The 14,195-nt window shown below is 43.1% G+C and overlaps 1 protein-coding gene across 2 annotated transcripts in view; it reads left to right on the top strand.

The window, feature by feature from the left end:
• ADAMTS12 (ADAM metallopeptidase with thrombospondin type 1 motif 12) overlaps nt 1-14,195 on the top strand; it is a 449,533-nt gene that overhangs the window by 416,586 nt on the left and 18,752 nt on the right. For both annotated transcript variants that reach the window (XM_049861860.1, XM_049861871.1), the window contains 2 exons: nt 7,030-7,206; nt 10,555-10,698. In XM_049861860.1, coding sequence (XP_049717817.1) covers nt 7,030-7,206; nt 10,555-10,698 — 321 coding nt within the window. The remainder of the gene's footprint in view (nt 1-7,029; nt 7,207-10,554; nt 10,699-14,195) is intronic.

The following is a 14,195-nucleotide window of genomic DNA, read 5'->3' as shown; positions in this document are numbered from 1 at the left end:
TTTCTTTGCTCTGAAAATTCCTTTAGTAGTAGTGGTGTTAACTCTTCTCTGAAAGTTTGGTAGAACTCTGCAATGAAACCATCAGGGCCAGGGCTTTTTTTTGCTGGGAGTTTTTTTGATTACCTTTTCAATCTCTTCTTTTTGTTATGGGTCTATTTAGTTGTTCTACCTCTGTTTGTGTTAGTTTAGGTAGTGTAGTGTGTTTCTAGAAATTCATTAATTTCTTCTAGGTTTTCAAATTTGCTAGAGTACAATTTTTCGTAGTAATCTAATATGATTCTTTTAATTTCAGTTGGGTCTGTTGTAATATAGCCCATCTCATTTCTTATTTGGGTTATTTGCTTCCTCCCCTGTTTTTCTTTTGTCCGTTTGGCCAATGGTGTATCAATTTTGTTGATTTTTTTCAGAGAACCAACTTTTGGTCTTGTTAACTCTTTCGATTGTTTTTCTGTTCTCTATTTCATTTAATTCTGCTCTTATTTTTAGTATTTTCTTTCTTCTGGTGCCTGAGGGTTTCTTTTGTTGCTCTCTTTCTATTTATTCAAGTTGTAGGGATGATCCTTTGATTTTGGCCCTTTCTTCTTTTTGTATGTGTGCATTTATTGATATAAATTGACCTCTGAGCACTGCCTTAGCTGTTTCCCAATCTATCATTATTTTAATTTGAATTTTCCTTACTTACAAATAAAAAGTTTATCACACAGTACTGTATGCTTTGACTTGTAGGCAGCAGCATCCAATCTTGTGTATTGCATATCTCTTGAATGTTGTAGTGTTATCTCTCTGTTTAAGTTTCTTTCAAAAATATTACTGTGAAATGCATCATGGCTCCTAAATGTAGCAAAACCAGTGCTAGTGATAGCAGCAGCAAGAGGCAAAGGAGAAGTATAGATTTGGAAGTGAAACAAAAGGCTATTAAACAACAAAAAGGTGGAAAATCAATGATTGCTATTGTTCGTGATACAGGCATGTTCACACAATGTCCAAATCACATAACATCCTATTTCACAGAACATATCGTGGACCTTAAGTGACACATGACTATATTAAAATCCAAAATGCAAAAGTCAAAGCATAGAATTGCATGTTGTAGGGGAGTTTCTGTCCCCAGAGAAGTCCCTCAGTGGTGCAAATGGTTAACAGGCTTAGCTATTGACCAAAAGGTTGGAGGTCCGAGCCCACCCAGAGACACCTCAGAAGAAAGGCCTGATGGTATAAAAATATACTTCTGAAAAATCAGCCATTGAAAACCCTGTGGAGCACACTTCTACTCTGACACAATTGGGGTTGCCATGAGTCAGAGTCAACTCGATGACAACTGGTTTCTGCCCCCAGAAGGCCAAAACTGAGTATTAGGAATGTGGATCATACACTGAAAATCACTGCATTTACTTTACCCTTAATGTAATTTGTTATATGTCTAAACTGTCACCTTCTTTTGACAACCCCAAGTGTTTTACATTCAGGAATACTGTCTTAGGCTGGGTTCTCTAGAGAAGCAAAACCAGTGAAGCGTGTGTGTGTGTGTGTGTGTGTATTATATATATATACACACACACATATACATATATGTATATATATATAGAGAGAGATTTATCTCAAGGAAATGGTTCACGCAGTAGTAGAAGCTGGTAAGTTCCAAGTCCGTGGATCAGGTGTGAGGCTGGAGGCTTCTCCTGACTCATGTAGCTGCAGGAGTTGACAAACCCAAGATCAGCAGGTCAGATGGTAGGCTGCTGGCTCACTGACTGCAGAGGCTGATGAATCCAAGATCAGCAGGTAAGAATGCAGGCTGCTGTCTCATAAGCTATGGATAACAATGAATCCCAAGATCGGCATATAAGAGAGCAGGCTGCTGTCTCATAAGCTATGGATAACAATGAATCCCAAGATCGGCATGTAAGAGAGCAGGGATGCAGAGATAACAATTAGCAGCCCATACAGCAGGCAGCTGGCTCAAGTCCTAAGAACCAGAGGTCAGATAATGGCAGCCGGATGCAGAAACCAGAGCAAGCAAGCAAGCTTTGCCAGAACATCCATATATATATTGGCTATAGGTCACATACTGGAGCATCCTGGCTGTACTTCTTTCAAAACAGAGTTGTTTGTTTTTCTGGCAGTCCATAGTATACTCAATATTCCTTGCCAACACCATAATTCAAAAGCATCAATGCTTCTTAAGTCTTTATTATTTATTGTCCAGCTTTTGCATGTATATGAGCCAATTGAAATTACCATGGCTTGGGTCAGGCATACCTTAGTACTCAAGGTTTTTAACATTTTAAAGAGGTCTTTTGTATTAGACTTACCCAATGCAATATGTTGCTTGATTTCTTGAGTGCTGCTTCCATGGGCATTGATTGTGGATCCAAGTAAAATGAAATCCTTGACAACTTCAGTCTTCTCCATTTATCATGATATTGCTGATTTGTCCAGTTGTGAGAATTTTTATTTTCTTTAAGTTGAGGTGTAATCCATACTGAAGGCTGTAGTCTTTGATCTTCATCTGTAAGTGCTCCAGCCCTCTTCACTTTCAGCAAGCAAGGTTGTTAATGAGCCTTTCCCCAATCCTGATGCCACATTCTCTTCATATAGTCCAGCTTCTCATTTGTCAGTCTTTTGAGAATGTTAGGCTTTTTTTAATATAGATAGAGATGCATAGATCTAGTGTAATGAAGCGAAGAGGCCAATCCAGAGCCACTAGCCACTTGGTGATGCCAGGTTCATTCTTGGATGTGGTCTGTTGACCTCTCAATCCTCTGTGTATTAACTTCAGTATATGCATCTGAACACTCTATATGAATCCAACATGGAAAGCCTATCAGAATGACTTCATAGATCAAAACAAACCAGGAAGAAAAGGTTGTGATTTCATTTTTATCGCTGCCAGTGGCTTCATAAGCAAGGGTATTTTTCATTCTAATTCGATTTTGTTAGCAAATCACATTAGTTAAACAAACTGATGCGGTAACTGGAAAATGATTAAGCCTGTTTGGTCACAACAGGGCATTAGCCAGTCTTTCTGTCCTCATTAGCCTGGTTCATGTCGTCAGTCTGGTCCACAGGATCCAGGTTAGGAAAACATGAATAAAAATGAGCAATCAGAAAATGAATATAATAATTTGCATGCCCTTTATAAGTCAAAACAGTGTTAGGAGTGGGGTGATTTGATATACTGGCACCTCCCTCTTACTAACTTAATCAGAGGCCCTTTTGAAAATGTAATAGAAAAATCATAGATCTAGTGAGTGTCTTCCCCTATTACTGTTGACATTACCATATTAATAAGCTTCATTTCCCATTGAATGTGAATGTGTTATTTGATGAAAGGGTAATGATGATATGAAAATTAAATTTAGGAATTGCAGATTACAGCAACAAATGGAAAATAAGAAAATAAAACCCCTTTTTTCACTAATGTCATGTAAATTTTCCTTTTCCTAATAAAGAATCCTCTTGTTTTAAACATGTGCTATTTCCCAGAAATCTGTTTTTTGAGACAAATAATTGTTTTGTATGGAAACCCACAGCGTGCTTTCTCATTTGTTCTGTGGATAATTTTAAATTGGCAGTTACTTTTTTCTCTTTGTGCTTACTGCACAGCAGGAAAAACGAAGTTTTTAATTTGTCTTTGGGGGCTGTCTGATAAGTGTGGAGCCCTGGTGGCACAGTGGTTGAGCATTCAGCTGCTAACAAAAAGGTCAGCAGTTTGAATCCACCAGCAGCAACTTGGAAGCCTTATGGGGCAGTTCTACTCTGTTCTATAGGGTTGCTATGAGTTGGAATCGATTTGATGGCAACCGGTTTTGGTCTGGAAAGTGTTGCTTATTTCTGAGAAGCTAAACGCATTTGATTTATAGAAGTATTAGATCGGTTGGCCCCTGACACACTAGCCTATGTCTTTCTGAGTAACAGCCCCAGGGTTGAAGTCAGGCACCATCAACTGCCATTGAGTCAATTCCAACTCATGGTGACCACATGTGTTGCAGAATAGAACTGTGCTCCGTAGAGTTTTCAGGGCTGTGACCTTTTGGAAGCAGATCACCAGGCCTTCCTTCTGAGGCTCCTCTGCTATGTTTGAACCACCAGTCTTTTGGTTAATAGCCTAGCACTTAACCATAGCACCACTCAAGGACTCCTTGAAGTCAAGCAACCTGGTGCAATCTGCCAGGCAGCAGAAGGGGACAGAGCATTTTGGGATCTACTTCTGCTGAAAGGTCTTGAGGAATTTCCTTTCTCCAACCTGAACCTTACACATACAACTATTCCACCATAGCCAGAAAGGAAGTTTGATCTTATACCACATTGAAAGGAGAACCAGACAAAAACATACCTTACCTGGCTGCAGAAATGGACATCCTTTCTCGGTGGTGCATTTTCTCAGCCCAGGCAGGCAATGAAATCATCAGTGGAAGGACTGGGAGGGTACAGATAGATGCCCAATTCCTCTAGCCCATTGGGAGCTCTCCCAGTTTGTCTTTTCTCAGAAGTCATATGTTCATTCAACAAACACATATTGAGCATCTATGCTGCACCTGACTCTGTGCTAGGTGCTTGGGGTGAACAGACAAGTAGGGTTCACCTTCATGGCAATCATAGTCTAATAAAGTCAGCCCAAATAAATAAAAGTGATTCTATATTTCAAGTTCCTGTGATGGAAACAGAAGGAGCTGAGAAAAATAACAAGGGGCAGTCTCCTTTAGACCAGGGAGTCAAGAAAGGCCTCTCTGAGGAGGTAACAATTAAGCTGAGACTTAAAGGAAGAACAGTGGCTAGTAACACACAGGGTGGAAGAGGGAACCTTCAAAACATGAGAACCACAAGGGCATATTATTAACCCAAGGATAATTTGGGGAAGGAGAATTGAGGAGCGCAAGTTATTGCTCTTTGGTAAGGTAGCTGCTCCAACCCTACCACGTCTACCTTCAGATTCCACCTTAGTGTGGGCAGCAACAGAAGAGGCCAGCTCAGAACTGGACATGAGGGACCATGATATAGAGTGAAGACAAATTAAAGGGATATGGAAACCATTAGAAATCTAAATATGCTAGACACCAAGTCCTGGAATCCCGAGTTCCTGTCAAGTAGAATCTGTCTAGGTGGGGGATGGGGTTGCCTCCAGAAGCCAAGAGGTGAGAGTATAAACCAGAAGCATCCCCCTAAATAGCAGTACTACCACTCCTGGTGGTAGGCGACCTGGGTCCATCAATGTACATCCTGACCAAAGGAAGTCAGCTGTCGCAGGTGAATCATGCCCCTCACTGAGGCAGAGCCGTAATGCTACCTGTTCTGCTTACCTGTTCACGCCCACAGATCTGGGGATATGGGAAGGGAGGTTCATGGGGCCTGTTTAATGGCATCATGCTTGGCAGAGTACAGGGTCAGAGGAAAAGAGGAAGACCCTCAATGAGGTGGACTGACACAGTGGCTGCAACAATGAGCTCAAGCATAACAACGATTGTAAGGATGGTGCAGGACCGGGCAGTGTTTCATTCTGTTGTGCATAGGGTCGCTATGAATCGGAACCGACTCGACAGCACCTAAAACAACAACAACAACACTGGGCATGTGGCTGGAAAACTGTAAGCGCTGGAGGGAGGAGATGGCAGCTGTAGGAGAACAGATGTTGGTGGGGACCAGGACTGGGTTTGCTCACTCTTCAGGTCAACTACTGACCAGTTCTTCATTTCCCTAATATAATCTCTTGAAGAGTGAAAGGGTAACCTATTCCACTTTTGGAGTAAGGAGAAAATGACTTTTTAGCAGGATTCTGAGAGAAAGAATGGACAAAGCTGGCAGAGAGCTCCTCCTGTGTAGATGCATCCCAGATGCCCCATCGCCAGGGCAGGAGGCAGGCCTCTTTGCCTCAAATGAATAAAGGCATCCATCCAGAAGGGAGCAGCCACTAAGACATCTGCTGCTATGCCAGCAGGCACACCAACCCCACTATTTATAACCTTCACAACAGTTCTGTGAGGTAACAATTCTATCCCAGACGTGATGACTGAAGCTCAGAATGTTTCTGTGCCTTACCCAGGGGCTTACACTAGTGAGGGACAGGACTGGAATTCTCACCCAAGCTCTGTCAGACAGCAAAGCCCTCCACTTCCGCACAGAGATCAAAGTTAAGAGCTCCACTACTAGCTGAAATGTTGGTAGTTTGAATTCACCAAGAGGCACCTCGGAAGAAAGACAGGCCTAGAGATCTGCTTCTGAAAGGTCACAGGCTTGAGAACTCTAAGGAGCAGCTCTACTCTGCATGCACAGGGTTGCCATGTGTCAGAATCAACTTAATGGCAATCAACAACAACAACAATAGGAGCGGGTGGCAGGGAGGGAAAGAAGCCCTGGTGGCAGAATGATTAAAGCACTCAACTGCTAACCAAAAGTCGGCGGTTCGAACCCACCAGCTGCTCCACGGGAGAGAGATGTGGCAGTCTACTTCTGTAAAGGTTTACAGCCTTGGAAACCGTATGGGGCAGTTCTATTCTGTTCTATCAGGTTGCTTTGAGTCAGAATGGACTCCACAGCAGTGGGTTTGGTTTGGTGGGGGAGGGAGGGAAAAGGGGGACTCACTACTAAGGGGACACTGAGCTTCTGTTAAAGGTGATGGGGAAATTTGGAAATGGATAATGGTAATGACTGAACAACATAATAAACGTAACTATGTCACTGAATTGTACATGTGAAGAATTTGAAAAGGCCAACAATTTGTTACGTATAGATTTACCACAATTAAATTAAACAAAACAAACAAAAAAAAGCATTGAAATGTCTCTCTCTCTTTCACACACACATCCGTTTCCTGACACCAGGAGCCTGGTCTGGGTGAACCGACTGACTCCCTATCAGTCACTCCTGAGGGCAAGCAGAGTTCACTTGAACTAGATGTGGCCCTGAAACTCCCATGGTGCTTTGTGAAACCACCATCCCCTTCCCTATTCCACGCATTACCTCCTATGAATCAGGGGAACGAAGGTCTGAATGCCGAGTTCTTAGGCATCCTATTTGCTTTTGCTTGTCATACAGTGCTCCAGAAACTGCAGTGGGGGCTTCAAGATCCGGGAGATTCAGTGCGTGGACAGCCGGGACCGCCAGAGCCTGAGGCCATTTCACTGCCAGTTCCTGGCTGGAATTCCTCCCCCGCAGAGCATGAGCTGTAACACTGAGCCTTGTGAGGAGTGGCAGGTGGAACCCTGGAGCCAGGTACACACCCTAGAAATGGAGAAACGCCATTCACCCTACCAGAACAGAATGAATCTCTGTGTCACCACGAGTCTAGAAACCAGGGGAGACCACTCTGCATCATGCCAATGGCTGACCTCCATTCAGTGACCCAACACTGTATGGGGAAGGCTAAACAGGTCAGAACGGGTTCAAGAGCTGAAACCATTCCTTTGAGAAGACTATGTTGTATGGTTTCCATCATGACAATTTAGTATTTTATTACAACCTAGTCTACCAGTGGAAACCCTGGTGGCATAGTGATTAAGTGCTACGACTGCTAACCAAAGGGTCAGCAGTTCGAATCCTCCAGGCGCGCTCCTTGGAAACTCTATGGGGCAGTTCTTCTCTGTCCTATAGGGTCACTATGAGTCGGAACCGACTTGACGGCACTGGGTGTGTGTGTGTGTGTGTATGAGTCTACCAGTAAGGACCGCTGGTGGTGCAAGGGTTAAGCACTTGGCTACTAATCAAAAGGTTGCCAGTTCGAACTCATCGAGTGGCTAAACCAAAAAAAAAAAAAAATTGCTGTTGAGTTGATTCTGACTCATAGTGACCCTATAGGACAGAGTAGAACTACCCCATAGAGTTTCTAAGGAGCAGCTGGTGGATTCAAATGCCAACTTTTGGTTAGCAGCCAAATGCTTAATCACTGTGCCACCAGGTCTCCAGTGGCTAGGTGGGAGAGAAGACCTGCTCCTGTAAAAATGACAGCCAAGAAAACCCTATGGGACAGTTCTGCTCTGTCACATGGGGTCACTATTAGTTGGAATCAACTCAGTGGTGCCCAACAACAACAGTCTCCCAAAGGATATATTGGGAAATCGGGGGTTCCTGCTTAAGAAAGAAACACAGTGGAATGACTTGAACATGGGCCACTTTAATGAGAGCCATTTAAGACCCATGCCTCTCCAAGGCTCCCACAGTCAGGTTGGGATATGGTCAGCTCCTTTACACAGACACTGTAATTTTAGAGTTCCACCCCTCAGTTAAATGCCTACATTATCGTTTGCACAAATATAAATAGGTAGCACATGTGTTTGAGTATGTGTGTGTGCATGTGTGCATGTGTGTGTACTCTCATTTATAACGGCCCAGACTCCACTTGGTCTTTGTTCTACTTTGTCACATGGAAACAAGTCATTGTTCTTTGGTAAAGTATGATGATCTCATTCTCCAATTAATGTTGTCTCTCCATACATGATTAGCTAAAACTTTCCCAGCTATGTCAGCTTATGGTAGAAAAGAGACAAAATAAAAGAGCCCAGCATATTTCGAGTATGTCCATGGGTTTGGCACTTTTTCTATAATACCTGATGCTAAGTCTTAGGAACTTTGTTTTATAGGGGAAGAAATTGATACTCAGAGAGGTTAAAAAACTTACCTGAGGTCACACAGTTAGAAAATAAATGTTAGGGCCTAAATTCAAACATAAGGTGGACTGCAATGCTTGTGCTCTTTCTGCTACAGAAACGTAGCCCAGTAGGCATTGAACAAATAGAGCATTGAGGAGAAAGGGAAGGAAAGATAGAGAACCACAACTGTAGGATACAGAGTAAGAACTGAAGCCTATGGAATGATGAGCCCTCTAGAGTTGCTTACTTACTGCCCACTGGGTCAAGCATCTATGTGAATTCCTGAGGCTCTAGATCACTACCTGGTGGAGGAGGCCACCACTGCTTCTTGTTTCTCCTCCTTCTCCTGCGCTACTCTGGAGATACGTGAAGTGCCAGCTACTCCCATGCCCTGGCCTCAGGCATCCATGCTGTCCGTGTATATTGAGCCTGACCCATGCCTGCTCAGGTGACAGCTTCTAGAATCCTGGAATTTACAGAGGACCTTAGATTGCCCTGTTAGAGCAATGGCATTTGCAGGTTATCAAAACAAGAATTCAGATCAGCTTTTTGGTTATGGAAAAGAAGATGTCTTCTTTATGCTTCCCCAGCCTTTGGGAGCCCCATTATAGGGCGCCTGTTCTCTGGGGGCCTCCCACCAACTCTTCTTTCTAAATTGTTCTGTACTGAGTTTGCAAAAACTGAGGACATTGCAATATTTTCATGCATCCCTGCACCTGTTCACTGGCTGCTAGGAGGTGAAAGGGCTTGCCCAAACAGTAAATTTGGAAGGCTTCTTTCTGAGGGAGTAGTGGAGATGGAAAATGCAAATGTCATTTGAGTATTTCCCTGGAGCTGTTGCAGGACTGGGCATCCTTAGATGCTTTCTCCAACCCATCAGGATGCTGCTCTGACTGTGCACAGCACCTCGTGGTCTACCGCCCTGACACGGTACACAACGGAGAACCCCTGAGGGAGCAGGAGAGCAGTGGGATGCAGACCCCAAATTCTCGTAAAAAGGCCAGATTTAATGGTCAGACTGGGACTAGAAGGACCCCGCAGGTCATGGTCCCCAGACCTTCTGTTAGGCCAAGACAGAAACCATTCCCAAAGCTAACTCTTCAGACAGGGATTGGACTGGACTATGGGATAGAAAATGATACTGGTGAAGAATGAGACTGTGTTGGCATCTCCTGTCTGGAGGGGAAATGAGAGGGCAGAGGGGGTCAGAAGCTGCCTGAATGGACATGAGGAGAGAGGGCAGAGGAAAGGACTGTGCTGTCTCGTTAGAGGGAGAGCAATTAGAAACGTATAGCAAGGTGTATGTAAATGTTTATATGAGAGACTGAGCTGATTTGTAAACTTTCACTTAAAGCACAATAAAAATTAATTACAAAAAAAAAACCTTTATGTAGTGGGGAAGGAAGACTGAATTTCATTTTAAAATTGGATTGCAATTATTTGCTTCCTGTTTGGATTGTCAGAGCTAATCGTATTAAAAAAAATCTAAATTTTACGTTTTGGTTTCTAGACAGTTGTGTCAGAAGGCAAAACCCAGGTAATGTTATGTCCCTTCCAGAATGACCACTCATTTAGACTCTTAAGCAAAACTCCATCTTTTTGACATACTGTTTGACATTGAACTATTTGGCCGCTTCTGATTTTTCCCTTCCCGTTGTCCTCAAGATTTCCTATATTGGCCTCCCTCCCTCTCTTTAATTCTCTCTCTCTATCACTGTTGCTCAGGCCTCCCTCCCTCTCTTTAATTCTCTCTCTATCACTGTTGCTCAGGCCTCCCTCCCTCTCTTTAATTCTCTCTCTATCACTGTTGCTCAGCCTTACTAGAGTGATGATTGTAAGGAACCTGCAAGGATGCTACAGAACCATTATTCCTCATAACACTGCGCACAACAAATGTGATACCAAAAATTCTTCCCTTATCACTGAAGTTGTCACCATGTGGTTTTTCCCTAATCCTGTCCCTGTTCTGAGTCAGTGCTCTAGGTCCTGTGGAGGCGGAGTTCAGGAGAGAGGAGTGTCTTGTCCGGGCGGCTTCTGTGACTGGACAGAAAGGCCCATGTCCACTGTGCCCTGCAACAAGCACCCTTGCTGTCACTGGGCCACTGGGAGCTGGAACCTGGTAAGACTTTCAGCAAGCAAGGTTGTGTCATCTGCATATTGCAGTTTGTTAATGAGTCTTCCTCCAATCGGATTATTTGTTCAGCATACAGATTGAGTAAGTATGATGAAAGGATACAACCCTGACATTTCCTGATTCTAAATAATTTTACCTTTGTCTTAAAAAAAAGAAAATAGCATTTGCTTTCTTTGGATTACAGAAGTAATAGATATTCATTGTAAAATATTCAGGGAAAGACAGAAAAACTGCCCTAAAATAATCTTTAAACCTTGGTCTAAAAATATCCTCTGAAGTCTTCTTGAAACCAAACAGTAGTCTAGCTTAACTAGTAAGAATGCCTGCCTTGAGCATGATCCTCTTTTAAGAACAATCTATATGAGATCAAATTGGCAACAGCAGCTCAAAAGATTAGGTAGGAACCGTAAGGGGCAGTGCATTTATTTGTGTTAATTGGGGAGGAACAACTCAGAGAAAGGGAGTGAGAATGGTTAGACAACTCGAAGAATATGAACATAAGTAACTGTCACTGAATTGTACCTGGAGAAACTTGAATTGGTGTATTTTTTGCTGTGTATATTCTCAACAACAACAAAAAATGAAAGAGAATAAATTATTTTAAAAAAGGAAAAGAAAAATACAGAAAAGCGAAAAGAAAATTACCCATATCCATAACCATTTATAACAGAGAATATATGGTATACTCTCTATTATAATCTGTCACTTTTGCTTTCATGTTGCCTTTTTCCATCTAGGTCCCTAGGCATATGCCCTCATCTTTCCTCTTTCTTTTTCTTGTTTCTATATGTTAGTTCTGTTACTCTTCTGCAGTCTAATTCCTCTAAGACTTCTAAAAGTTGAGCCATAGCTGTATCATGGTCAAGTTTTCTGTCTTGGGTTCAGAAGAAAAATAATCATATACTTCCAAAAGAAAAAAACAGCAAATACTAAAATTATTCCAGAGGCATAAAACCTAAGCAAAGGCTCTTTTAGGTTCAAACTTACATTGAATCTTCTGGCTTTTCCTGAGTAAATAGGGATTGCCTATACTTGAAGATTTAGGCTTAGCCTGATTTTTTGCGTGTGTGTGTGCTGTCAACTAAATGGCCAGCCTATTTGATAGAGAGATAAACAAAATAAACTATAAATGAGGGGATGATTTATTATTCTCCTCAAATTTATTTATTGCATAAACAACACTATATCAGCAATACAGAAAATAAAGAAAATTCTGCCCTTGACCCATTGTTCTAACTTGTCTTGTCTTGTCTTCTCTAGAAAATAGCCCTGAGGCAAAAGCTAGCACTGTATTAGGAAATACAACCTCAGAGAAGGAGGAGTGATAGAAAAGAAAAATGAGGTAGGAAAGGAGGGGAATCAAATATAAGGTGCTGGTTACAGGACTGACCACTCCACCCAGCTGACCACTGCTTGGTATCAGGGGCAGCTGATTGCTCACTCTTGTGGTCTTCTAAAGCTGTATGAACCACCGCCTCTTGGGCAATTTGTCCAGGTTCAGGAAGGGAGATTTATCAACTGGCTGCTGTCTCCCATTGGGTAAGGAAATAGAGTTTCCTTTATTACATTAATTAGATCATACCCAGGCAGGGTGGGCTCTAAACCTAATCACTTCTGAATTATAGAAAGAACAAATTAGATAGACACAAAGGCACACATACATGGGGAAAGACAGATGCCATGTGAGAAGCAACAAGAATCCAGTGAATGCCCGGGGCTACTGACAAGGATGGAATCAATACAGCTGAGACCCTGATTTTGATTTCTAGCCTCCAAAACTGTCAGAAAATAAATTTATGTTCTTTAGAGCCACCCACTTGTATTTGTGTTACAGCAGCACTAGGAAACAAAGACCCATGTGAACCAGAAATAATAGTAGACACAGCAGCCTCATCTCTTCATGAGGCCCAGCAGCTACACAGAGCATGCCTTCTTTTGCCTCTTGACCCATACAGGGTATGTGTGGCTGGCACAGAATGAGAGCCAAGGTGCATATGTGTCACCTTGACACAGAGAAGCCTTCCTGTCAATACTGTATACTGTTCTAGTCATCCACGCTCAAGGCCATGTGCCAACTCACAATTCCCCCGGTACCAGTACGAGACAGTTCTACACATCAGGCGTTTCCCAGTAGACAGGCAGTCATAACTTTCTACATTTGCCTTAGCTCTGTAGTTTCCAAGGAAGCCATACTTCAAGGTCATTTACCCCCATAGGCTGAACAAGACTTTGACCTTTGTTAACCTAAAGTCTAATGTTTACCCTTTATTCACAATAAAAATCCATCAAGTAGATTGACTATAACTTAATCACTACCCCTTTGTTAGAGTATCTATCTAGTTGTCCAATTCATATTTTTCCCAAAATGAAGGACATGAGTCCCCATAGAAAGGCCACAAATGCTATAACAAACAGGGGAAAGGTGAGTAAATTGCTGTGGGTCTATCTACATTGCGTATGCAGACAGGCTGTACTTCAAGCTTCCAGGTAGCCATAGGACTGCCAGGAGTGATTCAGAACAGATGCTGTGTTCATGGCAACACTGCCTCCAGCTACTACCATGCTATGGCGGGGGCGGGGGAGGGGTGGGGACTGCTCAGCTCCCAAGGTTTCTGCTCTGTCACTGAGCCTCGGCACACAGACCCCTGCACAGGACCACCCGAGCCTCTGCCACTGGGCCCTTTTAGGCCTCTGCCGCTTGTGCTCGCCATGTTCTCTCTGTGCGGTTCTCTCTCTTACCGCCATGCTACCTGGGCGCGTTCTGCCCAAGGGCCCCATGGGTCCCACCACACTGCCTGTGGGGGAGGTATGTTGTACAGGGCACACTCAGGCCTCTGCCCTGCACGGGCAAGTGTTACAGCTCTTTAAGCTCCACTGGCAAGTGCCCAGAGGCACCCAGCTCTGCAGGCAAGTCTTTTTCCTGAAGACTGTCAGCTCTCTCTCCATGGGCCCATCAGCCCACTATCTCTTTTTCTTCAGTGTTACAGCTCTTTCTCCTAGATCTAGGAGATTCTCAGTGCAGAGACTCTGGGTCCAAAGGAGTTGCTCCACTCCAGGCCGTTCTTAATGATAGTAAGGTCCCCATGAAACTCTGTGGGATTGACCCTAAGCAAACGCTTTTTTAATTTCAAGGCAGGGCCCTCTAGCAGGACCGTAAAGTGACCAGTCCCCTCAGTAGACCAAAAGTCTGTCAATCCTATTGGATTGATTTTCAAAACACTCGTTATGGATTGAATTGTGTCCCCCAAAAATATTTGTCAATTTAGCTAGGCCATGATTCCCAGTATTGTGTGATTTTTCACCATTTTGTCATCTGCTGTGATTTTCCTATGTGCTGCAAATCCTAACTTTATGATGTTAATGAGGCAAGATTAGAGGCAGTTATGTTAGCAAGGCAGGATGCAATCTACAAGATTAGGTTGTGTCTTCAGTCAATCTCTTTTGAGATATAAAAGAGAGAAATGAGCAGAAAGACTGGGGAC

The sequence above is a fragment of the Elephas maximus genome, chromosome 2 (genome assembly GCF_024166365.1).
Source record: "Elephas maximus indicus isolate mEleMax1 chromosome 2, mEleMax1 primary haplotype, whole genome shotgun sequence".
Taxonomy (NCBI): Eukaryota; Metazoa; Chordata; class Mammalia; order Proboscidea; family Elephantidae; genus Elephas; species Elephas maximus.
This window is presented reverse-complemented; position numbering and strand designations above follow the sequence as displayed.